The following is a 26,805-nucleotide window of genomic DNA, read 5'->3' as shown; positions in this document are numbered from 1 at the left end:
AAAAGAGTGTGCTCCAACTGAGAAAAGTATTTAAGAGTTATCTTTCTAACTGAGTATTTTTTAACAAGGGTAGTAAAATTGAATGGTTACCTCTGTGATGGCTCTAGTGATATTGTAATCAAGATCAGTGTCGACGCTAACCCCATGTCCATTTACCGACCCTGCTCTCAAATTGTCTGTAGCATAGTTCAGATGCGTTGTTTCCAGAATGGTTTTCCTGTTCTCCAGACCCGTCACTTCCGTCTGCAGGACTGTTAGTTGGTTCTTCATGTCGCAGATTTGACTCTCGATTTCTTCCCTCTCTCTTTTCAAGGACATCAGGTTATTGTCCACTTTAAGGCAGTCATCGTAAAACGACGAGCTCCTCAGCGGATTTGTTGCGAGAGTTTCGGAGGAAACACTCTGCTGTGGGGAATGAGTGTGGACGTGGGAATTATTGATTGATGTTTCAGAGTTGTAAGAAGTGACATTATGGCTGCTGGAGAAAGAATGGGAGGTTTGAAGAAGTGACTGTGAGGAGCGGTAATCTTGCAGAGTTTCAATCTCTCCTCTTCTGTCTAAGTCGCTGGAAAGTCTGGAAACTTCTGACTTGCCATGATCATCTGTCAAAGATGTGCCATCTGTGGCATTTCTCAGTTCGTGTGGTTCTTGTTCAGTAGGCTGTCCATTCATTTCAAGACGCCCTATTTTAGTTTGCAAATCGTAAATGTAGATTTCCATTTCTGACTTCTTCTGTCGAAGCTTTTGTAGTTCATCTTCTTCGTTATTCTTTAGCGTTTGAATCCTCAATACCTCTGACTGTAGATCTTGTTTCTGCCTTTGTAGCTCATCCAGTTCTTCCTAAAAATGATAGACGGGAAACGTAACAGCGTTTGGTTTGTTTCTGTAAATGAAGTTTGAGACCTGTCATGAAAGGCATTTCTTTTAAAATGTCTACTCTTTCTCTTTCTTTTTTCTTTCATAATCTCAACTAACCTCCTTGGTTACTTTAATTTTCTTCAATTTCAGTACATGTGTATATACTTTTACATATTTTGACAGGCCATTTTGACATTTTATTGCATGGGAGAGTGCGAAAGGTTGGGATAGCGTTCCTGTCAGTCGGTCTTGGTTTATGATCGATCCTGATATTTGCGTAAACAAAACTCTGTAATGAAAAATGTTAAAGTTTACTACAAAGTAACTAGATGTGGTTTTCATAGAATGTCTCGTTTCTGTTACCAATCTTGAACCAGTGCAGCGGTTTTCTTATTGAGACACCTGTCCTTCGAAACCAAATTCAGATGCCTATTCAAATGTTTTGCCTTCTTACTTTGCAATGTAAGATTCGTTTATCGATATAAAAGAGGGAGAAATCAAATTATTAAGTCTTAAAAGCTGAGTTAGACAGGTTACATTCCCTATAAGTAACGGGGTATTATATATAGCTTGGCTCACCTGCACACGTAATGTTTCATTGGTCTCAAATCGCCAGTCAACTTCCCCAGCTGCTGTGTCTAGTATATGACCTTGACTTTGTTCTTGATATTCCATCTTTAACCTGGACAGCTGGATCTCGATTTCGGTCTTTTCTTGACGTAGCTCTTGTACTTCTGTCTCAACCCTATCTTTTACCATTTGGACTCTCATTGTCTCGGTCTGTAAAACTTCTTTTTGACTTGCTAAGGTTTCCAGTTGTTTTATTATGTCCTCTACATTTTTCTCCAGGCCAATAGTAGCGCTGGTTTTCTTTCTCCAAGCCTCGTCACCCATGGAAATATCCGTCTGTAGTATACGCTGCTGGCTCTGCAAACCAAACACATCTTTTTCTAAATCGGCCTTTTCTCTTCTAAGCCTATCGACTTCGTTCTCGTCTCTGTGTCGCTCGTCTTTCATCACGGACCCTTCAGCTTCCAGTCTCGTATTTTGACTTTGCAATGCTGTGATCTGCAGCTCAAGATCGAGTCTCTCTTTTCGTAGCTTGTCGAGATCGCTTTCTTCTTGTCTTGCAGTTTCTTGTACGATCGTGATCTCGGCTTCCACTTCTGTTTTGTTCCTTCTGAGAATCGTGATGTCCCTCTCGAGTTCTTTACGAATCGTCTTCAGCTCCGAAATTTCCTTCTCGTCATTCTGCGTATACTCTTTAGAGAAGTGAACATTCTTCGTGGAGTTTTCTGTTTGAAGGTCTACGAGTTGCTCGTTTAGTGTGTCCCTCTCTTGTTGCAGATCAGCAATTTGCTTAGCCATACTGTTGTCAAACTGGGGTTTATCAACCTTTCGTAGAGGAATGCCTGACTGCAGTTTTCTATTGCCACCCACCTCTCGTTTTTCATTCGTGACATTTTCAATCGTTTTTACAACACTTAGTTTTTCGTACTTCAAGGCCTTGATCTCCTGTTGTAAACTAGCGCTTTCATCGTTTAACTCGCTTAGTCTCGCTTCCAAGCTTATCACTTCTCTGTGATACTGGGACACCTCACTCTCTAGGTCAGCCTGCTCTTCCTTTAAAGAGGCTATTCTCCTCTCTAGGTCATCTTTTTTTCTCTGTAGAACCCACCTGTCTTCGTCATTTTGTTTGTCTTGTAACACGCCCTCTTTCTCTTGACTCAGTACCTTTCGACGGTATTCCAGCTGTACGCTTAAATCTTTCTCTAGGTCTGATTTTTCTTCGCTTAATCTTCTAATAGCGCTCTCTAAGTCATTTCTTTGTCTTGTCAAGTCCGATACCATTCTTTGCCATTCTTTGGCTTCTCTTTTATGATCAGAGCCACGTACTCCTTCATTGAAAACAGAACTGTCCTGCGATTGGTAATAAACCTCTCTCGTGGCGCTTGGAGCGATGTTCTCGTGCGTGACGCGTGAAGTCACGTCGTGCGAGACGTCTTCGTGTTCGTTATAGACATTGCGGGATTTCTCGTGTTGATCGTTGAACTGCCTGTGAACCTCAATTTCCATTGTCGAGTTATGCCGTTTGAGAATGGCAATCTCGTGTTCGAGTTCAACTTTTCCCCTTTTCATAACGGCCATGGAATCTTCTAAATCACTTTGTTTTCTTTTTAAATTGGCAATAAGTTCTTCAAGTTCCGCTTTGTCCCTTTTCAACGATGCTACTTGATTATCGGAATCAGACTTGTCTCGTTTCAAGGCAGATATTTCATCCTCGACTTCTAGTTTTTTTCGTCTCAGTGTTGCCAGTTCATCCTCTAACTCGTCATTTTTGCGTTGTATTGACGACAGCCGACTCTCAAGATCGTGCTTTTCCCGCTGCAGGGTGCTCACCTCGCCGTCCTTTCTTCTCACATTTTCTTGCATGGATGCTAATTCACTATCGTTGCTTCCGAATTTCATGCCAAACTGTCCCGTCGAGTTGGACAACCGTCGCTTCAAACTCGCTATCTCGTCCTCCAAGTCGCTTTTTTCGCGCCTCATTGCCGACAAACTCAGCTCATGTTGTTGATTTTCAAACTTGACGGCTGCAAGTTCGTTATCTTTTTCACGGATTGTTTCCTTCAATTTAGCGCTCAGATCTTGCCCTGCTCCTGACGAAATCCTGCCGTCGTTCATCTCCTTCAAACGCGTCTCCTTGCTCCTTAAATTCTCCTCTAGCTTGGCTCGCTCTCTAATCAGCATCTCTCGCTCTTGTGTCAATACCGACATCTTCAGTTCAAGGTCGTCGCATTTACCCTTGAGTATCAGCGCGTCTCTTTCGTGATGTCGGAAGGCATCGTCTTTGGTCGTCTTTTCAATCATGAACTTTTGTGCTAACTCGTTTTCTACTCGAATTCGAATCTCTTCTCTTTCACCGATAATCTTTCTTCTCGTGTCTTCTCTCTCCATATCCAGTTGCCTCTGAAGTTCTTCCCTCCTCTCAGCAAATGTGATTTCCATCTGTGCGTTTTCTTGTTTTAGAAGCGTCATTTCCTCGCTCAGCTCTTGAATCGTTTCCTCTAGCCCTCCCTTTTCTCTCGCAAGTCCAAGCTGATATCTCTCTTCAAGCTTCAGTTTCAACGCGCGTTTCTCTTCCGACTGCCTCCGCTCCATCTCCGATATCTCCTCTTCAAATCTTTCTTCAAGCTTTCTTCTTTCTTCTTTGCCTCTTCTCTCCACGTCTTTCTTTTCCTTTTCCATGATTTCCAAGTCCTCCTTTAGTTTTATGTTGACAGTTTTAAGAAGCGAAGTTTCATTTTCAATACGCATCATGAACTCTGCTTCGAAGTTAGCTTTCAGTGAATTTCTCTGCTCTAAGAACGCCTGCTCCATCTCCTTAATCTCTCTCTCAAACTTTGTCATTATTATCTCTTTCTCTTGATTTAAATTCTCGTTGAGCTCCTTCAACTGCAGCGTTAACTTCGAAATATCCGTCTGCAGGTCTGAAATGTTCTCCTCGTATCGCTCCCTTTGTTTTTCAAGCTCGTTGCTGTGCTTTTCTTCTAACTTTCGCCTTGTGTCGTGGAGTAACTGCAAGTGCCTTTTCTCTGTGTCATTTTTATCCCTTTCAACATTCATCTCCCACTTCTCCTTTTCATGTCTCAGTCGGTTTTCCGCTTCTCTCTTCTGCCATTGTAGCTCGGAAATCGTCGTCTTCATCTCGGCCATGTTCCCCTCGTATTTTATTCTTTCTTGTTCCAGCCTGTGATGGCAATCTTCCTCAAGCTTGCGTTTTAGCTCGCGTTTCTCCAACTGGAATGACCTTTCAAGCACTTCCCTCTCTCTCTCATATTTATCCTCCAGGTCCAATTCCGGGCGCATTTGACCGGTCAGCGTGCCGTTGTTTATTCGTAAATAAACCTCGGCAATTTCGCGTATCAAATTTGAATCCACTTCATCGATATCATGATCGCCATTCGACCTTCGTTGGAAGCTACTCGACCGCTGAACATCTGTAGAACTCTCGGAAAATGAATGAAGTCGACCGGCATCGGAAGCAAATGTATCCGAGACGGCAAAACTAACTTCGGTGTTCGCTACAGTGTCGGTTATTCTTGAAGCTTCGATCATTTGCTCCTTGTCCATTTCGAATTGCTTTAGTAGCTGTTTTCTTTCCAAATCAAATCGTCTTTTCATGCGATTTATTTCCTCCTCGTGCGTCTGAGCCAAGATATCTTTCTCAATGATAAATCCTCTCACAATGTCCTCTATTTCCTGTCGATAATTTTCCTCCGAGTGATTTTCTTGGCCCTCGACCTGCGTGTTTAGCTGAGTCTCCACGTTTTCTACAGTGAAACTTGAATTTTCCATTCTACTTGTCTTTTACCACACAGCATCTATAAATATATACAAAAAATAAACGTCTAATATTCGGTCGCATTGATACTACATGTATACCACTGTGTTAAATGTTTCGTATTCTGCGCACGGATTTAGATCTGGAGCGATATGATCAATTAAGTCAGCTGTTTAAACTCCGAATTACCATATTTGGGGGCATGATATTTTTTATTGGACGTGTTTGTGGACCTTGCCACACATCTCAAGAACTGGCACTACTCAAGCGCTATGGAAATTTTCTTCACGTTTTTGTCGTTTGCGTATCGTTACTAAGAGGCTGTGCGGTTACTGTGGAAACGAAATAATCTGCATTAAAGTAACTAGTTTCACGCTGAGCCAAAATGAAAAACATTTGCCTCGTTTATGCTTATCTATGTTCTTTCTTTACAGATTTTAAGAGTTTGAAGTTGTAAACATCACTGGCGAGTTAATAACAACATGCCATATTTCTGAATACGACAGTTATTCATGTACGGCGCTGTTTTGACATGTCTAATTCACAAATTATTGTCCCCTTAATTTCATATCTTTTATTAAGTTTTGCTTAGTTCAGGTTTATCACATTTTCACAAAAAAAGTAAAAAATAGCAGAAATTCAAAAAATTACCTCGTTTATTTTAAATACCACTTAGTTAACTGGAACGAATTTCAGACGGCTATACTAGCCTTCTCCTTGTGCGGAAATCGCATCGTTTCCATGAAATTTGAATATTTAATTATCACTACTTTTCTCCAAATTTGATGAAAATTAAACATTTAATGAGAACGCGTGTTATAAGGTAAGTGAGCAGCGACAAAAGGCCAGAATAACTCGGCGCGTCAGTCTACAATAGAGATACCAGTGTGGTATTGTGCAGATGGTATTTTCCTTTGGTTAAGGTTTATGACCATAATAAGGAAATTGTCTTCCAAGTTCCATTTTTGTTAGAGACGCGAAACGTGCAGAAATCTGTAGCCCACGCAAATTTAATATAATAAAACGAGAGCAAAATTGAGATTTTTAATTGTCAATTTAGATATACGGCGTTTCATTAAGCCTTGATGCACCTTTGGAGAGCCTACTGGGTTTGTTTTTCCATCGAAATAAAATATTAATTTTGTATATTGGACAGTTACAAACAATATCGCGTGTTGAACATCGCCTCTCCAGATCTAGCCAGTTGTGATTGTACGGTCTATGACGAGGACTGCTAGACAACCGCGATGGCGTTTTAAGCACCCATAAAAGGTGAGATTGTTTTGAGGTTTAGTTTGTTCTTTGATTTCTTACTTGACCTACTATCATTACCTTCGCTTGACGCTTCGAAATGTTGATCCCTCGGCGACGCAACAAAACTGTTTGAATTAACTACTTGTTTCTTAGAATAAATTTGCAATGAAATTGGAAACAGTGAGATTCAAAGAGATAGTCAGGTTTCGTCCGCCATCCGAAAGCAGTTCAAAAGGCAGTAACTCTTTTCTCGGTAAGCACTGATTTTGCTTGATGTGTAGTGCGCCCTTTTTTTACATATTACAAGTTTACAAGTTTGCTAATGAATCAATCGTTTTCGTTTTCCTTATTACAGGCATACCATTCTCTATGTTGCCTTCTGTGATATGAAATTCGTTTTTCGACTTCATCGTTGAGAATCTCGTATCATACTTTTTTCAGTAAGAATTTTGTCTGTTAAATATTAGCTTTTTTGATGAAGGGATTTTTTCTACACCAGATCTTATGAGATGGTTCAGAGTAATTTAGTAGTGACCAATAGTAGGGATCAGACCAGATGAAGTTTTTGTTTTCTATCAGTGTGTAACGGGTCCAAATCTGATGTCAAATGTATAATTTTAGCAAATTGTGTCGTCACAGTTAGCTTCTATCCACACTGTATAAACTTGATATTCCTGGACAACGATTTGCTGATGTGAGGGACGTAACTGTGTCGAGTAACATCTACTCATATTCTTTTTGTTTGACTGAAAAGCCAGGTCAGAGTCGGGAATTTGTTGAGCCCTCAACTTTGCTTTCCTGGTCAGCAACATTCCTCAATGTGTATGCCGTACTTCAAGTATGTCGACGAGGTAACTTGCTGACGGGTGACATTGAAAGAAATTCCTCGCCTTGCGCTTTCTTGTACTATCGCTGAATTTAAACATATCAATTCAAACTTGATAATTATATTGCCCCTTTGGCGATCAGTGTTCATGAGCATTTAAAAAGGGTGTAAAAGCTTAAAACGGATGTAAAAAACTTTAAAATGTAATTTTCCCAGAGCATGCACTATGTGTCACAACTGGCAGTGAATGGTGTGTCTGGGCAGTTTAGTGTTCAACAGAAATGCCTTATGCATTGGCGTCGCCGGTGACCACAGCGTCTGTTGATGGTTTAGCGGCCAGCATGCTATTCCAAACAAAACTTGAAGGTGTCAAGATTTTCAAGCCCGGAAATTTATCCCTTTATCGAGAAAATAAAATTGTAATAGAGTGGACCAGAACGCTTTTATCGAAATATTACTCACCTCGAAACTGTCATTAGTGAAAAAACTTGAGAAAGATTAAAAGTACTTGGTGTTGTTTTACATACTCAGATAGTGTAGGCTTCCCTCCGTGTGCTGGTTCATTGTTGTGTGTAAAAACGTTTTCACTTTCTTTTTTGTTCTCAGTCTGTCTAATATACCTTCGCACAGAAGCCCAACTGTTTCAAAAAATAGCTCAATGTGAATAAATCTCTTTCACTTATCATTCTGCGTACGGTTAGATCGACAGAAATACCAAACACCGATAATGTAGCTTATTGAATGTTTTTTTAAGCTGAACTGAGCTCATGCATTCTTTGTAATCTGGAGGGTAAACTTAGACCCACTGCCGTCTTAATTCGACTCAACAATGCGCCTGTAAAATTACAATTCGCTAAAGCGACGGCATTTGGAATTCCAAGGACGCCATTTTAACTTTTCTTTCCCGACTCACCTGGACGTCTTGCCCCTTAGGAAGGCTTCGTAAGATTTTCCTGTAAACTGCGCTTCTTTCTTGGTCGACTTGAAAGCTGAGACCAATTTGCAAAGACAATATTTAAGTACATATGCTTTAGATATTTTATATGCGATATTTTCCTTTATTGACTCGGTATCTGTTCATTGGCAGGTGGCAAGTAGCAGACAAATCTTATTGGCTTGTTGAAAACCCGACGTAGTTCGTGAATATTTTTGTTCAGCTTCATCGAGCAAAACAGTTTTGGATCGAATTCATGATTGTTAAGTGATAAATGGCCTTGGAAGACATCCAAAAATGCAACTTACTGTTGGAGGCAATCCTGACATTTCAAGGTTTCAATTTTCCTGTACAACTAGCAGTACTAAACTGTTGATGTTTCGCAGGGAATCATATGTCCCCGAAAATATTATTGATATGCTGGAAAAGACCTCACAAACTTACCCGTATAGATCTTACATGTTACAATGACTAAATTAAGTGCCCAAAACTTGCATTATTCTTGGTTCGAAAGCAGCTGAAAATGTTTAGTGCGTTTTTCTGGACATAAATTATCATAGATGTAATCTTGGAATCCACTCCAAGGTCTCGCAAAAACTAATCCGTCGTGAAAGTAAAAGCTTAAAAGTTTATGCCCAGTTATGAGATCCAAACGGAAACCCATAGTTGAAAATACCAGAAAAAGTGACAATCAGAACGTTATTTCTTGACCTGTTGTTTCCCTGATGGTGTCGGTCGTGTGCCAACAAATAATCCGGGAAAATAGTGTGCATCTTTAATTCTGTTTTGACTTTCTAGTATTTCTTATTACCTTCTTCTCTTATTATGCTTTTGATACATATACTAGTTTCTAAGATCTTGTAGGAACCTCGTGTTCACCTTCTTTTTTTCGTGTTCTCCCTAACTTCACTTCACAGTTAATGCCAGTACTTAATTCAAAGCTATCACAAGTTTATACACGATCTTTCAAACACGCATGCAAAAAATTTTAAATTGAATCCGAACGGCTTGTTTTCCAAATTACTGGTAAGATCCGAACAAACAGAAAAAATGTTTTATCATTTTTGCCTCCCTTAGTTACATATTACTTTGTGATATCTTTAAATTTATAAGTCCCTGAGTGATTATTATATTTCTGTTCTCGGTGGCGTTGTAAAATAGTTGTTATCCTGGGAAGTTTCCCTACAAAGCGTCTTGTGTTTCTGTATCGACCATGTAAATGGCTCAGCGTAACCACTTAGAGTGAACGTTCTTTTGTGATGGTTTAATAAAGTGCTCTTCTTCATAATGATTAGTTTATGTAATTGATCAATTTTTTATTTCACAGTGGTGGCCAATCGCCTCCTTCTCCTTACATTCTTAGTGAAGAGAATAAAGAAATTGAACTAGATGACGTTGTTTTGATGTACATCCAACTTCTCAAAGGTAACATTACACGTACAAAGATTGTATGGTGATAAAAAAAGAAGTGTTAAAATTTGAGTTTAGAGTAAGAGTCTAGGCGATGAGTTCTGATACTGGAGAAAAGAGATGACTAATTTAAACACTTCAGGCTTGCAACTATGGCACAAAAAGAGAACAACAGTGCAGCAAACATTATTTTATTCCTCCTAGCTAATAGTAATATACATTGTATGAAGTCGCCCTTTTCCAAACGATATACTATTCTATGATTCACCAAACATAACTAGTTAATAACATTTAATCCCAAAAGGATCGTGCCTATTGAGAAAGAAACATCATACGAATATCGTGTAAAGTAGTTTAAATACAGCCTCGTTCACAAACATCATTATTTGTACATCTCTGGAGATTTGATTATAGCTACCCAATTATCAGATTACTTACTTCTTTTAACGCGTGCTCTACGCTAAACACAGTTTTCCAATGACGTTTAACGTAATATTAATAGTTGCCTTAACAATTTCCCAAGCTCTTCCGTGAACAAAAAGTGGTTTTATTTCGTGACAACAATTTTTATGTAATGAGGAATTACTCTTATGTATCTATACTGGTTAAAACGTTCTCACAATTTGCTTCAAACTGAATTTGAAACTAAGACTTGTCATATCAACGTATCGTACTCAGACCTGTTCTGAAACGAATAGGGTGGCAACTCTGCATTAAATGACTTCTTAAATTTGTAAAATTGTAAAATGGTTTACTACTCACGTGAATTGTTCGTAAACCTCGTGCAGCATATTCTGGGTAATTAGGGCAAAAGTTAAGCGGTTGGCTTCTCAACCAAGCGCGTGCAAAGCCAATTGTGACATCCCTCGAGCTTTGAGGTTAAAAAGCTTTATCGTTTGTCACGTTCATTTGAAAACTGCTCTTTTAAAGATCTCGTGCTTTCTTGACTAGTCTCAAAAAAATTGAATACCCTCATGTCTTAGCTTTAAACTAATATCGTTAGATCGTTGGCCACGTAATCCCAGTGGCTAATCCACACCCAGTGGCGTAGCTAAATTACGTCTTAGTCTAATGAAGTCTTTCCCCACTTAATGTTCACTACTTACTAAAATGCTTTCATCAGCCGTTTGCATGCAGTTGTCTATGATCCACGACACACCTGTCTAAATCAATAATAGTGATAGGAATAAATCTAACAACCTTTACTTCACTTCAGTCATTTACCCGTATTAAAAACAAAATGGTAGTCCCTACAGTACCCAATCCTAGTTCAGTGATATCATTCATAGACATCATGTTACATAGACGTCTCTTGAAGAATGATGTTCGACTGTACCATTGCGTGTTTCCTGATTTGATCAAGTCCTTTACTCTCATGTTCTTCCTACTTGCATTAGTTATTATATAACGGTCTCGAGTACTCGGCAGTTTATCACTAGTGTGGTTCTATAGTTCCACAGTCGATGATAACACGTCAAAACGTTGCGGGCCTGATATTTCCCCACTGCTATGCATTCTAGGAGTGACTCTCTCACTGTGGTGATAGCCTCTTTCCCTCAGGTCACGCGAACGTCTATCAAAATGAGCTGACCTCTGAAAAATGATCAGAAGCAAACGTGAAATAATTCTTATTGCTAAACTTAGCGTTTTTATGTTCTTAGGGTGCCAAATTTGGTTTGACAAATATAAGGCAACAGATACCTTTGATCATTGCAAAGAAAATGTGTTTTAAACTGTTGCACACGGCGTTTTTATTGTTATAATTGTTTTGTTATTTACTGGAAAAATGAAACAAAATGTTTGCCTTCTCTTAAGATTGCTCCTCTGTTAGATTTTTTAGCTACGTGCTTCTTGAGCTTGACGCGTAACTCCTTTGAAAGAGTTGAGGGCTTCCCAAGGGGGGTAGCATGTTCCCTTGTTCCCTTGAAAATTTCACTTTTTCTCCCTTGTTCCCTATTAATAAATTCCACTGTTCCCTAAATTTTTTTCTCAAAGTTCCCTCTAATAGCAGAGATATCCCTTATTCCATGAAATTAAACCCAAAATTATCCCTTGTTTCCTTGAAATAAATGATCATGTTCCCTTTTTCCCCAAAAACCCCTGGGAGGCCCTCATAATTTGGTGGTGTATCAAATCAATAGTTCTCTATCGGAAATTGACGTTTCGCTTCGCTTCGCTTCTCTGCGCTGTGCCAACTTATTGATATTATGAGGGTGAGTTAGATTTTGATCACATTTGAGATTAAAAGTGTAAACCATTTGTTTACTTCCAAACTGTATTATAAAAGAGGAATTTCTTTGACTTGCAGTTTTGAAGGCCTAGAGACGTGCGGTATTATGGTAGTTTTCTGTCGACAAGCTTTGCAAAGATAAAGTTAAACTTACTCTTTGTATCTCTCTTGGCTGCATCATAGTTATAAAGTTCATCCTCGTTCGCCATTCGTTCCGCTCCTTGTCGAATTGCTCTTCGATTTCCTCTCTTTCCTTTTCAAATTCCGCCTTAACTCGGCTTTTTTCTTGACGAGCTTTCACCTTCATCTGGGAAAGATCATCGTGAAGCCTATTGATTTCTTCTTCCATTTCCTTCATTCTGCTCTCATGATGCTCTTTCTCTCTCTTCATATGCTCCTGGTATTCATTGTCCAACTTTGCCAACACTTTTGAGTTAGTTTCCAACGATGGTAGAGCATTGGCGTTTGCACGACTTTCTCTGTTGGACATTTGATTCTGAAGTTGTTTTCGGTGCTCTTGCAGCCTTTCTATCTCCTGTCGCAGGCCCTGTAGTGTGCTTTCGATGTTTTCCTTCTCCTTTTGCAGTTTTCGTCTATAATCTTCTTCTAAGGAGGCTTCTACTTCCTTTTTGGCTACTTCGAGAGCATTAGATTCGGAGATAGCATCGGCTAATCGGCGCTCCAAATCTGCTTTTTCCGCTTTGAACTTGAGCTTCATTTGCTTTATCCTTGCTTCGAAATTTTCTTGTAGTTCTTCTTTTAGAATTTCAGACTTTGCGTTTTCGCTTTTCATCTTTTCTGTCCATTCTTCTTCAATTTGGTTGATTGTGTCGAGTTTGCACTTCTCCCACATCTGCTTCATCTCTTTCTTCTCGTTTTCAAACGCTTCCTCCATTTCTGCTTTATCTTTCTTCTGTTTCTTTTTGAGATCTTTTTTCTCTTGTTTTACTTTCTCCAGTTCTTTGGTCAAAGCCTGTATTGTCGCTTCTAAGGCCTTCTTTTCTTTCTCGAACTTTCTTTTGATCTCGTTCCGTTCGCTCTGCACTTCTCTCATCCTGTTTTTCATTTGTAAAAGAACTGTGTTACATTTCTCTTCGGTTTTCTTTGTTATGTCCTTCTGCTCCTGGACCTTTTGGGAAACAAGATCTTGAATCTTGTTTTCGAGACCTGCACTCCTTGAAGACAAATTACTCGAAAAATCGTCTTTCATTTTGTCTTCAAGTTCTCGCTTTTCTCTCTTGAATCTGTCTGCCAACTCTTCCTCCTCTTTTTCGTGTTTCCTTCTTAGGTCTTCAACAAGGCCCTCGTAGTATTTCTTGCTTTCGTCCAGTCTTCGTTTGTAATCTTCAGTCAGTGTTTCTTCGAGTTTTTCTTTTTCTTTTTTGTATTCGTTACACAAATCATTTTTTTCTTTATCGTGCGTTTTCTGCATTTGAGCAAGTTTCTGCTCAACCTTGCGCTTTTGCGATGCAAGAGTATTTATCTTCTCTTGATTCTCTGCGATATCATTACTAATATTATGGCCCTCTTCGCTAAAACTTGTTCTGGGTGTAGGTGTGTCTTCGAATAGCAAGTCACTCTGTTGATCTTGGTAACTAACTGCCGCGTTTTCCTTCATTATTTCGTTTTCGAACGGTGATCGTGCTATTTTGTCGATCTCTTGAACACGCGTTTCCAACTTTGCCTTTTCTTTGTCAAATCTGGCCCTCATATCCTCCTTTTGACGCTGAAACTCGTCCGCCATTTTTCTTCGCTCGTCTTCATTTTTCTGCAGATCTTCCTCGTATCTTGAAACAGCATTTCGTAGCATCTGTTCCCATTCTTCAGTCACTCGTCGCACAGCTCCAGCGTTGTTGTTTAATTCATCTTGCAGTTGGCGATACCTTTCTCGTTCGCTTGCTAACTCGGAATTGTGCCTCTCGACGAGTTCTCTCGTGTCATTGACATACTTCTCTTCTGCGGCCCGCTTTGCGTCTTTGAGAGTCTTAATATCAGATTGCAGATCATCTATTTCGTTGTCCAGTTTTTTACTCTTTGCTTTTTGTTCTTCTAATCGTCTCTCAGTTTCTTCGATTGCGTTTGTCTTTTCTTGTTCCAACGAGGATGTAAGTTTTGATTTTTCCTCAGTGAATTCTTGTTCCATGGCTTTGATCTTCTTTGTCAGGCGGTCCACCTCGTCACTAAGGTCATTATTGTTTCCCTCCACCTTGCTGAGCTTTTTGGTGATGTCCTCGATTTCTCCCATCATATTTTCCTGTTTATTCTGCATCTCGGTTCGTTTCTTTGCATTTCTTGCAATTTCTTCCTGCAGCTCTTCGTTTTTGCCCTCCAGTTCTCTCATCTTGCTCACATCTCGTCCTATTCGCTCTACCTTTTCCTTCAAATTGATATTCTCTTCTTCTATTTCTTTATTCCTGCGCTGCATGATGCCATTGCATTTTGTCACCTCCGCAAGTTTTCTCTGTAGTTTGTTGATGTCACCACTGTTGTCTTCAGTGGCTTTTGGGACATTCCACAACTGGCCTTCACTTCTAGTTTGTTCGTCATTCAAGTCCATACCCATGTTATCCTTCTCTGGTTCTTTGTATTCCTCTTCTTGAAGCGTCCTCTCGAGAAGAGCAGCCTCGATGTCATTTACGGGGCTTTCAAACAAACCGGCTTCCGTCGTGTTTTCCATTACTGAAACGATTGTCTCCCCCGGAATCTCCGCCATTCTCCTTATAAGCTGCTGGTTCCTTTTCTTTTCGTCATCTAATTCAGACTTAAGTCGGCGGTTATCGTACTCCTGTGCGGCCATCATCTTTCTTTTCTCAGTTTCAAACGAGGCTCGTAGCTCTTCTTGTTCTTTGGTGTGCTTTTCTGTGTCTTCGAGCATTTTGTTTTTCAGCTGCATTAGGTCTTGTAGAAGTGCTTCGACATTTCGTGCGAGCTTACTCTTTTCTTCAGTTTCCTTTCGCAAACGTTCCTGCAACTCCGCCAGTTCCCGACGATTCTTTGCCTCCATCTCCCGTTCTTGTTCTTGAAGCTTTTGAACTCGATTGTTCATATCTTGGATTTCTTTTTCAAAGCCACCATTGCATTTCTCCAAATTGACAATGACAGATTCAAGTTTTACTTTCTTCGAAACCTCCAGCTCTAGTTTACTTTCAAGCTTGCTCACCTTTTCTGTTAATTTTGTCTTAATATCTATCATTTTTATGTCATTTTGGCTCAAGAGTTTCGTTTTCTCTTTGTTTTTATTTTCAGCCTTTTTCAGGTTCTCCTTTAGAATTTCTATTTCTTCTTCCAGGTCAAACTTCGTCTCTTCCATCTCTCTCTCCTGTTCCTTTAAATTTCTTTCCCTTTCCCGTAATGCTGTTTCCAGTTTGAGTTTTTCATTTTCAAGCTTAATGTATTCATCCTTGGGTACGTATTTGTCCAAATTGTCAACAAAGTCGTCTAATGGATCATTCCTGGGAGTGTCTTGCAGGTGGTCAATTATTTCGCTTAATTTCTCGTTTTCCTTTGCCAAAATGGCAATGTCTATTGCGAAGCCATTTCGTGCTGGAAAGCCACTGTCCCCGTTCTCGCTAGTCAATGCTTTTCCAGGGAGTTCTTTTGTCATGCCAACATGCTTATTTCCAGCGCTAGGTATTGTTCCTTTTCCTTGTGGACCTCCTCGTTTAAGGCGTTGATTTTCCTGTTTTAAATTGCGTATCTCCTCTTCCAGTTTAGATGATTTTAATGTGAATCTTTCCTCTAGGAAATCCCTTTCCATTTTGTCCTGTCTGTATTTACGCTCGACCATGGCCTTTTCCCTCTCTAGCTGTCGCATTTTCGCTTGGGAGTCCCTCTTCTCTCGCAAAATCTCGTTTAACCTTGCGTCGCTTAAATCTTTGTCTGCCATCCATTTGCGTGTCTGCATCTTGCTGTCTCCACCATACGGGTACATGTAGAAATCGTCAGCCTCGTCTGACGTTTCACTTACGGTGTCAGTAAACCCTTCTGGGTTATCCTTTCTTAGCTGCATCATGGCCTCTTTTAGAATACTGTTTTCTTGAAGGATGCTAGATATGTCTCGACCGTCATCGGAAAATATCGAGGACAAGTCATCGTCACCATAGAAACCGCCTGAAATACCGCCGTCGGCAAGTCCTGCTGAGAAATCATCTTCCGGTTGAGATCTGCTTTCGACCTGTTCCCCTGAGGAACCTCCTTGTAATTCATCATCTTGCTCTATGACTTCTCTGTCTGTATGAGGATATAAAGAGGGATTTTCTATTTGCGATGTGTCTTCTGGATCTCTGTGTTTGTCACTGTCATCTTCGTCTTGTGGTAACACTCTGTCCTTATCGTTGTAGGTTTCCTGCTCCTCAAGAAAGCCACTTTCCCGGCCTTCCTCATTCCTGTCCGGATTGTCTTCCTTCTCTGTGTCCTCGTCATCGTCCCTTCTTTCAGTGTGTGGAAGAAGACTTTCCCTTTCAGTATTCTGTACTTCGGAGATCCCATCGAATTCGTTATCGCATGCTTGTAAATATCCGTCAGTGTTATCAGGTACGATTTCCTCGGTTAGCGTACCGGTCAGGTCCATTTGTTCATCATCCTCGTCTCCCTCGTTTGTTTCGGTGTAGAGCAAGGAATCTGTTAAGTCAACACTGTTGTCGTCTATTAATGTCGAGGTTTCAGATTTTTGCGACAATTCGTCGCCGTCCATCACCGTGTCATCTTCATGTTCGTATTGTCTTCCCTCATCATTTTGATCAGTCTCATACTCTCCCTCATTCTGTGAGAGGAATTCGTTTGAATCTGTCTCAGAAACAAAGGGCAATTTCTTCTCTACAGGCTGCGCGAGCTTAGTATCAAACTCGTCGAACTCTTTGTTAGTGTCGATAGACATTTCTTCCATGGATAATCCGCCTGCTTCTTGGTTGTCATCTCTGTTTTCTCCTTCTTTGTCCACAGTTAACGTGTCGTTTGAGTCAGAGTCTCTGAGTAAATCAACATCATCATCGTCTAACTTGGTCGTATTATCTCCCAGACTTATTGTTGTCTCGTGATCGGCACTACTGGACATTCCCTCCGTTAACAGTTCTGTTGCGCCCTCTTCTTCCTCATTCTCAGCTTCGTTCAATTTTTCAGACTCCTGACCAGTAGAAGAAGCATTTAATTCTGTTTTTTCACAGGCATCGTCCTCCCCGTGTGATATGAATTCATCTTCGTCTCCTCTCAACAGGGGTTCTTCAATATTCTCTCCCACAGAAGTGTCATCTTCATCGTTAGCTGCTGTTTCGTTGTTTTCTGTTCCACTTAAATTAGAAGTTTCGTCCTCCTGCTCCGTGAATCCTTCCTCAGTTTGCTGTTCATCCATCCAGAAATCTTGATCAATCCCAGGCCAACTAAAACAACACGTAAAGCTATGAACAATTGTTTACATCAACCTGCGCGGCTTGCAAGCCGCAATTGTTTATCCCCCGCCTCTGAAATCAACTAAAGCAAAAAGGTGAAAGTGCTTGATAGTTTGATATCTCACCGGTAAATGTTCCTGAGTACTGACACTGAATGTGCGACGACGATTCTGTCTTGAAAATGTTTAAGAACGTTTCTTTATTCCGGAAAATTCGAGTGTAGTTTGGCATAGTTCCTCGCTTTCGTTAAGCCAAGACATTCCCTTTATGCTGTATTGATACTGTGCCAGGCGTTTAAAAAGAATTCCACATAAATTATTTCTTTTGTAGGAGAATTTGTTTTTTGTTCCAGTAATCCATGAAATAATCCTAAACGTGCCGTAATAATTCCAGTCATGGGACTATATCCAAGGCGTGTCACTCATAAATGCTAAGTACCAAGCATTGAAAGCAACCACCAGATGAACAAACACCTTTTTTGGCAAGCATCTTGAATCTCATAATATCGTTGTCCTTCTGACAGTCCCCTGGAACATTCCTGACTGCAGTGTAACAAAGCAATGTTAAGGAATTTTCTGGCAGTTAAAATTTTTCAATCCACAGATGTAACTGCAAAGAGTATTACTGTATGCAGTTTACGGATAGCCAAATTCTTGACATCCACAAAGACCACAATTTTTAATTTACATACGCAAACGCGATTCAACACAACCTGTTGTCTGAAGTGTAAAGAGTATTTTAGAAAAAAAAACAGAGGTGGAAAATATATTTGATGAATTTTGATTACATTGAATATCAATAACCAGATAGCTTCCGCATTTGTAAAAAATTAGCCGTGGGATGTGCAGGAATTTTCTAGATCTTTTTCGAAGTACGATAGTTGTAAGGCGACTTGTTGTTTCTTCTGTGCAACCGATCGCTGCTTGTTACTGGTGGCTGTCATGCAAATGTAAATCAATATTCACAAGGCATCACAAGGCCTTAAGATAAAGGCAAAGGAGATAGACCCTGATTCCTGAAGTCTTTCTGTCCCAGGCTTGAAGTATGAATCGATGAATTCCTGTTAGTTAATGTCTTAAATTTTTTTCTTGTTGCTTGTGAGAATTTGGAGTTGCATCAATATTATATTGTAAAATTGACGATTTTCTTTATTCTCATCGCCTGCGTACTTTTTGATGTAATGATTGTGTAAGGAGAAGTTATAAATATTATTTTTTGATAGGGTAACTTGTGTCAGGGCATGGTTATGCTAACGGTTTTAAGATAAAGGTACACCAAACCATTACAATCAGTTCTGGAACGAATACTGGTGCTCTTTCTTCTGTGGTGATTTTACATCGTGCTTCTCTCCGTGAAATTGTCAAGCGTTGTGGGATTTGCAAATAAGATACTGTTATCACGTGGTGTAAATAAATACCAGTGGTATTTATTTCACCACGTGATCGTGAAATTACGCTTACTGTTTGCTAACAGGAAATTCAAAACTTTGCAGCCAAAAGGTTTATTCCGAGTACAAGAAATCGTGAAGGTCGAGTTATTTCAGACTGTATAGTTGCAGTAACTTGCAAAATTTTTTTTTTCTGTAACCACAAAGAAGATGAAATATTGACTTGCATATACTTTTGTAGCAAGCAATTGAAAACATCAATCATTTACTTGCGTTTTTCTGATAATCCCATGGAATTTCTAACATAATATAATTGTCTATTTATTTATTTATCTATCTTTTAATTTGTAGGAATTATTTATTGATGGCCAGCAATACGTTTGTTGTAAGCACTAAGATTAGCTTTTTCTTCTGTTTCATGAAACTGAAATTAAAGAACTTGCAAACAGAACATGTTTAAAGGAGTTTAAGACATCGGGATTTGCTCGAGATTAATAATTATTAAGTAAGTAAAATTATATTTATAAAACAAATTGACGTTTCAGGTGTAACCCCTTGCTTACATATGTACGCAGTCAATCAATCGATTCAGTTTTATAACTGAAGTGGTAATCTTTTATTAGTATTTTCAATCATCATCATCATCGTCATTATCATCGTTATAAATTAGTAGTATTATCATTATCATAATCGATCAATCAATTTGTCAATCAATCAATCAATCAATCCATCAGTTCATTCATCCTCCATTTATTCATTTCAGTCACTCAGTCAGTCAGTCGGTTTTTCACTCACTCACTCAATCAATCAATAATCGTTCATTCAGTTCATCAATCAATCAGTCTGTGAATCAGTCAGTTAATCAGTCAATCAATCAATCAATCAATCAATCAATCAATCAGTGTATCGATTAATCTTTCAGTCAATCAATTCATAAAGCATTTAATCCCTTGAGTTTTCCTTGAAGAGGTAATTCACGGTACCTCTCCTGAGTACAGTACTTGAACCGTTTACAGTGCGACTACTCGTACCGGGCCACTTGGAAAAGAATTAACCAATCAGAACGTTATTTGACAACAAGCGATAGCTATGTTTTTTTCTCAAATTAACCAATGACATTGAAGAATACGAACACTAGATCTCAACAAAATTGAAAGCCAACAAAGTGCGAGGAAACTTTGCCATCTGTTGATTGCTTAGTTTCGATCCTAAATTTTGTACGCTTTTCAAAGGTTTCTGTTTAGTTTACGAATAAGAAGCGATTTTTCTAAACATTTAACTATAAAAAATTGCGATAAAATATTTCTAAGCATATTGAGAAAGTTAAAATTTTTTTTAAAAAAACGACGACGTTTCGACGTTGAGCTAACGTCATTATCAAGTCAAAATGATAGTTGATAAAAAAAAGTATAAATAGTCAGTAAAACGATAGTTTAATGGATGTGTTAAAATGTGTAAAATTAAACAAAGAGTTTAAACAAAGGTTCAGGATAAATTTGTTAATGGTGGAATTAATGGTCGTTATCGGATAATCAAGTCGAGTAAAGATGGAGCGAAGTCTAGTGCATTCTTGATTGAAAGCTTCAGTTGTAGAAGATAGGGCATATGCACGATGAATCATTGTTTTGAGCAAGCAATGTTTGTAGCGTTTATCCGTGTGGCTTTGGAAATGCAACAGTAAGCCAGTGTTAGTCGGTTTCCTGTACACTTGTACACCGATAACGACCATTAATTCCACCATTAACAAATTTATCCTGAACCTTTCATCCGGTGTACGTGAAAGACAAGTGGAAGACGGCCGTGTCTTGCGAGTTAGTCTTCCCTTCAAGGACCAAACATCAGCTAACGCGGTTAGAAGGCAAATGTGCGATCTCAACAACAAGATTGGCACTACCCTACAACCAGTATTTATTAGCAAGAAACTGGAACAAGATCTCAAGCCCAAAAAAATCAAGCCTCCGATCGTAAATCAACAATGCGTGGTTTATTTATTTTCATGTGATCTGTGCGATGCAGATTGTGTCGGCTACACAGCCCGACACCTCCACCAACGTATTGCTGAACATAAAAACTTGGCGATTGGAAAACACCTTTTGGAGGGCCACGGGGACATAAGCCTCCTCAACGAAAGCCAGTTTCGAATTCTCCGAAAGTGCCAAGGGAAATTTGATTGCCTCGTCTATGAGATGCTTTGCATAAAGGAACGGAATCCAAGCTTGAACACGCAAACTGACTCCATCCGTGCGAAACTCTTTGTTTAATTTTAAACATTTTAACACATCCATTGAACTATTGTTTCACTGACTATTTATACATTTTTTATCAACTATCATTTTGACTTGATAATGACGTTAGCTCAACGTCGAAACGTCGTCGTTTTTTAACAAAATTTTTAACTTTCTGTTTAGTTGTCGCAAAATGAGTTTTCAAGCCAAATGTTTTTAGTGAGATTTATAATTATGATAAGGACTGAATCTCTAAGATTGTATATAACGCAGAGGAGTCGAAAGCGTTCATGTTTTCACGTGAAACAGACTGTTACTTGCCCTCGCGAGAAGCTATCAGTCCATTGTTCTCAGTTTACGTTTTGATTGGTTAGTTTGCTTCCAGGTGGCCTGGTTCGAGTAGTCGCACTGCAACGCTAATCGAGCTTTAAAGGGTGTACTTAAAAGTTCTTTAAGATGTTTTTTATCTTTTTTCTTTTTACTTTTCTTTTCTTTTCGTTTTTCTTTTCTTTTTCTTTTTTTTTTTTTTTCATGTCCAAAGCAAATTCCAAGTTACAGCTTGACGTTGCTCAAAATTGAAAATGTTGGACAAAAAAACGTTAAGGACACGAGAGAAATCTCGACCTCGGTAACTGTTACCTAACGTTTTCTCTGATTTAAAGATAATTTTATACAGCGCATAGAATCGGACCAAATAGCTCGGGTGTCATATATCCTTTAAATGACATAAGTCTCTCCTTCACCGTCGCAGCAAACCAGTGCCTTTCGTAACGTAGAATTGATCGCACGACTGATATCGAACGCACTTGCTGCGGAGAGGAAAATAGAGACCTTTAGCATCGAGAGGATTTGGGACGGCGACGGCGACCGGAAGTAATTTCCATGTCCGGCACACGTTGTCAGTTTTGACGCGAGGTCGTGGGAGGCCCGCGCAGACGTCAAGAAGCTGCTTTTCGCGGTGTACAGAAAACGTGAGTGTATTTCTGCCTTTTACTCCTCTAGTTTCGGATTTCAGCCAGAATTTTGTTCTTAACAGGATGAAGTGAGATTGATATTTATTCAAAGATGAGGAGGGGAAAATGATATTCTTTTACTTTCTTGCAGGCTATACTCGTGTGTTGTCGAAAGCCGGATTTGTCAATGACGGGAACGTACGAGAGAAAACTGAAGTAAGATCCCCAAATTAAAAGCGCTTATAAAGCTCTGAATTTTTCATCTATTAATTTTCAAAATTGAAATAACTTTTCTCTGATATGTTTCCACTTTTGACTTTTCTTTCAGGCAAGTGGAGTGGACGGAAGAGTGGAAGAGTGGAATCTCTGTGGATGATTTGACAGAAAGAGATGCGCCGATTGAAGAATTAGTTTCGAGAGAAGATACCGCGACAACTGACGCGGATTTTGCCTCCAAACAACAGGATAAGGATAAAGAAACGGCCGAAGATATCCGAAAGAAAGCCATGGAAACCTTAAGGGAGACGAAGAAACGCAAATCAGAAAAGGATGCATCTCCAGAACGGCGCAAGTCAGGCCAGAGATGTGCCCAGCCGCTCGTCGATTTTCTAAGAGAGAAAGCTGATGCTGATGGCGAAGTGCGACGATAGGAGCTTGATATGAAAAAGAAAGAACAGGAAAACCAGCAGCAAGTCATGCAATCACTGCTGCAGGAGCAGCAGAAAATAAACGGAGCGCTTCTTGCAGTGTTACAGAAAGTAATAGAAAAGTAATGCTAGTGATAAAGCTTTTCAGTTGAAGTTGCTTTTTACCCCCTTGAGAAATAAATTATGCTCAGTTGTAAATGCCCCTCAGTGTTAAGTTGGTTTACTGAGGCTTATCAGACACACCTTAGGGATAGACTATTACATTTTTGAGGGAGAATGGGCAGCAATCAGTTTCTGAGCATGAATTTCCACCCCCCCCCCCCCCCACCCTCCAACTTCAGGTCAGTTTTTCCACCAAATACATAAAAAAGGACAAGGGTACAAAGGCATTCTCATTCTCATTTTTCTACTCTTAACAATAGTACTAATTTCCACCTAGACCGCTCAAAACTTACTGGAAATATTCCTCTAGTGTTGGAGGCTCAAGTTCAAAACGTTCAGATGTCTGATGGCATATAAACAAGTTATGGCATTGCGTACGTACGTACGCACGTACGTACATACGTACGGACGTACATACATACATACGTACATACATACATACATACATACATACGTTTATTTGATAAGTAGGTTTAAAATAAGCAACTGTACAGCTGATGTGGACCTACTACTACTAAATCTAAATAAGAGAAACAGAAATTTACAATACAATTGTCATAAAACTAAAATAATATATACAATAACGATAAAAAGAGTAATCAAATAATTTAAAAATACCTAAATTCAGGGTTCTTATTATAATTTACAGAGCATTCCTTTTGGAAACTGATGTCTCTGACATAGGTCTTGATCGATTTTATCTTCCTTTTAAAAGAAAGAGGGTTTTCAAGCTGTTTGACAGAGTCAGGTAAAGAGTTCCAGGCGATTGCAGCTCTGTGTTTAAATGAACGACGGCCCTGTTCAGTTCTTGGCCTAGATACAACAACATTTAACGATTTCCTGAGACTATAAGAAGAAGCGTTTTTAACAACTAGACTATTAACATCATCTAAACCTAGATTATAAAAAGCTCTATGCGTTAAATTTAGAATACGAGAACAATAAAAATATTTTACTGGCATCCAATTTGCATTTATAAGTACTGTTTCGTCTTCCATGTCTCTTGGTAGTTTATGGATAAGTCTTGCTGCTCTGAGGTGGATTAGTTCTAGATCTTTCATCAAATAATCTGAGCAAGAGCCCCACACAGCCATACCATATAAGACGCTTGGGATGACTGTTTTGTAATAAATTGTTTCTAGTGTGGCTTTTGGTAAAAAGCTTATGCGTCTTAACATTTTAACTTTAGAGCTGTATGAGGTAGAGACAGATTTTACATGATGGGCCCAGGAGAGTCTTACATCAATGGCTATACCAAGACATACAGAAAAAGATCTGTATTCATTGGTTTTGTCTCCCCAGACTAAATCCTTCAGAGGGCCAATAAAGGGTTTTGTATCCAAGAGTAATGCATCACATTTCCCTTCATGAATAATTAATCTATTCTTTTGCCACCAGGTTTGTAGCTGATCTAATATCACCTGGAGAGCTATAGCAACCTCATCAGTAGTATTACCAATGGTATAAATGGTAGTGTCGTCAGCATACATGTAAACTTCGCCACTTCTAATGCTGTCTGGAAGATCATTTACATAAGTAATAAAAAGCCTAGGTCCCAACAGGGAACCCTGAGGGACCCCAATTTTTACAGGTTTAGATTCTGAAAATGCACCATCTATTTGTGTCAATTGGCTTCTATTTGCTAAATAATCCATCAGCCATATCCACATATCATCTGACACTCCCAGGGCCTTACGTTTCTCACCCAGAATGACATGATCTACACAATCAAAGGCTTTCCTAAAGTCAATGAACAAAACGCCTACTTTAAGCCCATCGTCCAAGGCTTCTTTCCACACTTCAGTAAGGTGCAACAAAAGGCTTTCTGTCGAATGACCCTTCCTAAATCCCCATTGTCTATCAGATAGGAGATTGTGAGAGGTCAAATGATTATCAAAAGATCTACAAACCACCCTTTCCAAAATTTTGCTAGGAACATTTAGGATTGATATAGGTCTATAGTTATTTACATCTAACCTGTTGCTCTTTTTGAAAACTGCAGTTACCTGGGATTTCTTCCAACTGATAGGGAATTGGCAATCTGCTCTGCTTTTCATACAAATTTCAAAGAGCCCTTGTACAACAGAGGACTCACATAACTTAAGGTCTCTTGGGGAAATGTGGTCCAAACCCATTGCTTTATTTGGGTTGATGGATTTCTGTACAATCTCCTGAACTATGTTCCACTCCACTGAAAAACTAGACGTAGTAGGGCAGACTTTATAGATAAAGTTGGTGGTATCAGGGGTGAGTGGGCCTAAATCCCTGGTTAGATCTAGGGCTATATTTAAAAAGAAATCATTAAAATAATCAGCCTTCTGTTTGCTTCCAGTAACGATGTTTCCATTTCTATCTTGTATCGGCCCACATTTTTTGATCTTGCTTTTCTTCAGAATGCGGTTTGTAACCTTCCAAAAATCCCCTGGTGAGTTGGCATTTTCAAAAAGGTTAAGCCAATATGCTGCCTCTGCCTTTCTTAGCATTGCCTTAGCTTTGTTCCGTTGCTGTTTGTAGCGGCACCATAATTCATCATTACCAGGATTGACATGAGCTTCTTTTAGGTATTTGTATCACCGATTCATAGCCTTCCTAATTTCTGAATTCATCCAGGGAAGGGATCCATCTCTGATCTTCACAATTCTTTTCTTAATGTGGTTGTCAAGAATGCTCTTGAACATAGATTCCCATAAAAATACACTATCATCACTATCTTCAAGAGCACCAATAATGTACCATGGGGCTCTGGCCATATCAGCTTTAAGCTCATTTAAGTCTAAGGATTTATGATCTTTAACAAAGGCAATTTTTGGTTTTGGTTTGCTTTTTGTGAGAGCAAAAACTCCATATACAAGATGATGGTCAGAAATACCAAGGTCTATAGAGCCAGACTTGAGACAGTTTAAATTAGGGCTAGTGATGACAAGATCCAGTAATGTGGTGCTGTTCTTAGTAATTCTTGTGGGGGATTTGATAACATTCAGGTAGCCAAATATGTTTAGAATCCTTTGAAGTTTGGTTCCACAGAAGGATAAATCTTGATCTTGATTAGGGGCAGGAAGTAGATCAGAATTTAGATCACCAATCAGCACAACATTCTTTCTTTTGACCCAGATCTTGTTTAACAGACCCTGTAAGGAACTGAAAAATGTCATATCTTTAGGTGGACGATAAAGACATCCAATTAGGGTTGACTGAGAGCGTATGGTGACATTAATCCAAACTGCTTCCAAATCTTGAATATCCCATGTTAAGTCTTGATGGACAGTTAAGCTTTCTTGATAGTAAATTAAAACTCCACCTCCCTTAGAGCTGGATCTATCCTTCCTGACAAAGTCAAAACCAGGTATTCTTAGTAGATTGTCAGGGGTAGATGCAGTCAGATGAGTCTCTGTAATACCCATAATATGCCATTTCACTTCATTTAAAAGGACATGGACTTCATTTAACTTGTTGATAAGACCGTTTACATTGATGTGTCCTACCTTCAGATCTTTATTGCCAAGGGAGTCTTTTAACGATTTGTAGATATCAGTGTGGTCGACAGCAGGTTCTTGTTCGACTGAAGAGGGCGTGTTATCCAACTCCGGATGACCATCTTCATCCGACGAAATTGATACTTCAGCGAAAGGTAATACGGATAAGAGAAATGTCGGACAGATCCAGTTGAACTGATCCTTTTGCTGATAATATTTATACTGGCTCAGTTTCACTTGACCGCATTTCATGTGACACCAAAGTTCACATTGATCGCAACTCAAGGCTCTGTGATTTCTAGCAATTTTCTTCGTGCAAACAGAACACCTTGAGGAGTTAATTATCGGACCAGGGTTAAGCGAAACATCGCCACTTGTGAGGAGACGAGCTTGATGAAAAGTACTGTCCGAGTTAGCGTAGTAACAAATCCTAGAGGCGAAGTATTGCCTTCTACGTGGAGCAGAAGCAAGATCATGGCAGATCCGCCTCGCTAAATGTTGAAGTTGATATATCGGCAAATTAATCACTCTTGCGAGATTAGAGGTAGCCTGATCCCCTAATGAATCTTCAGGAAGACAGTTCCAATCAATTTTCCGTCCCAGTAAAAGTTTGGAACCGAGAAGAAACAGCAAAAGTACGGAGGTAAAGAATCGACATCCGTCCGCCATAACGACCGCTGACCCATTTACGTCCTTTGCACGTATTTTCTTGGTCAT

The 26,805-nt window shown here is 39.4% G+C and overlaps 1 protein-coding gene across 1 annotated transcript in view; it reads right to left on the bottom strand.

Moving 5' to 3' along the window:
- The window catches only part of LOC145487641 (uncharacterized), a 27,321-nt gene extending 9,322 nt beyond the window's left edge, over positions 1-17,999 (bottom strand). Inside the window, exons 1-5 of the mRNA XM_081466489.1 lie at positions 12,012-17,999; positions 11,086-11,220; positions 10,734-10,790; positions 1,438-5,226; positions 91-840 (exon numbers count right to left, since the gene is read on the bottom strand). Coding sequence (XP_081322615.1) covers positions 91-840; positions 1,438-5,226; positions 10,734-10,790; positions 11,086-11,220; positions 12,012-17,204 — 9,924 coding nt within the window. The 5' untranslated portion in view covers positions 17,205-17,999. The remainder of the gene's footprint in view (positions 1-90; positions 841-1,437; positions 5,227-10,733; positions 10,791-11,085; positions 11,221-12,011) is intronic.
- Positions 18,000-26,805: the final 8,806 nt, after the last annotated feature.

The sequence above is a fragment of the Orbicella franksi genome, chromosome 1 (genome assembly GCF_964199315.1).
Source record: "Orbicella franksi chromosome 1, jaOrbFran1.1, whole genome shotgun sequence".
NCBI classification, from domain to species: Eukaryota; Metazoa; Cnidaria; class Anthozoa; order Scleractinia; family Merulinidae; genus Orbicella; species Orbicella franksi.
This window is presented reverse-complemented; position numbering and strand designations above follow the sequence as displayed.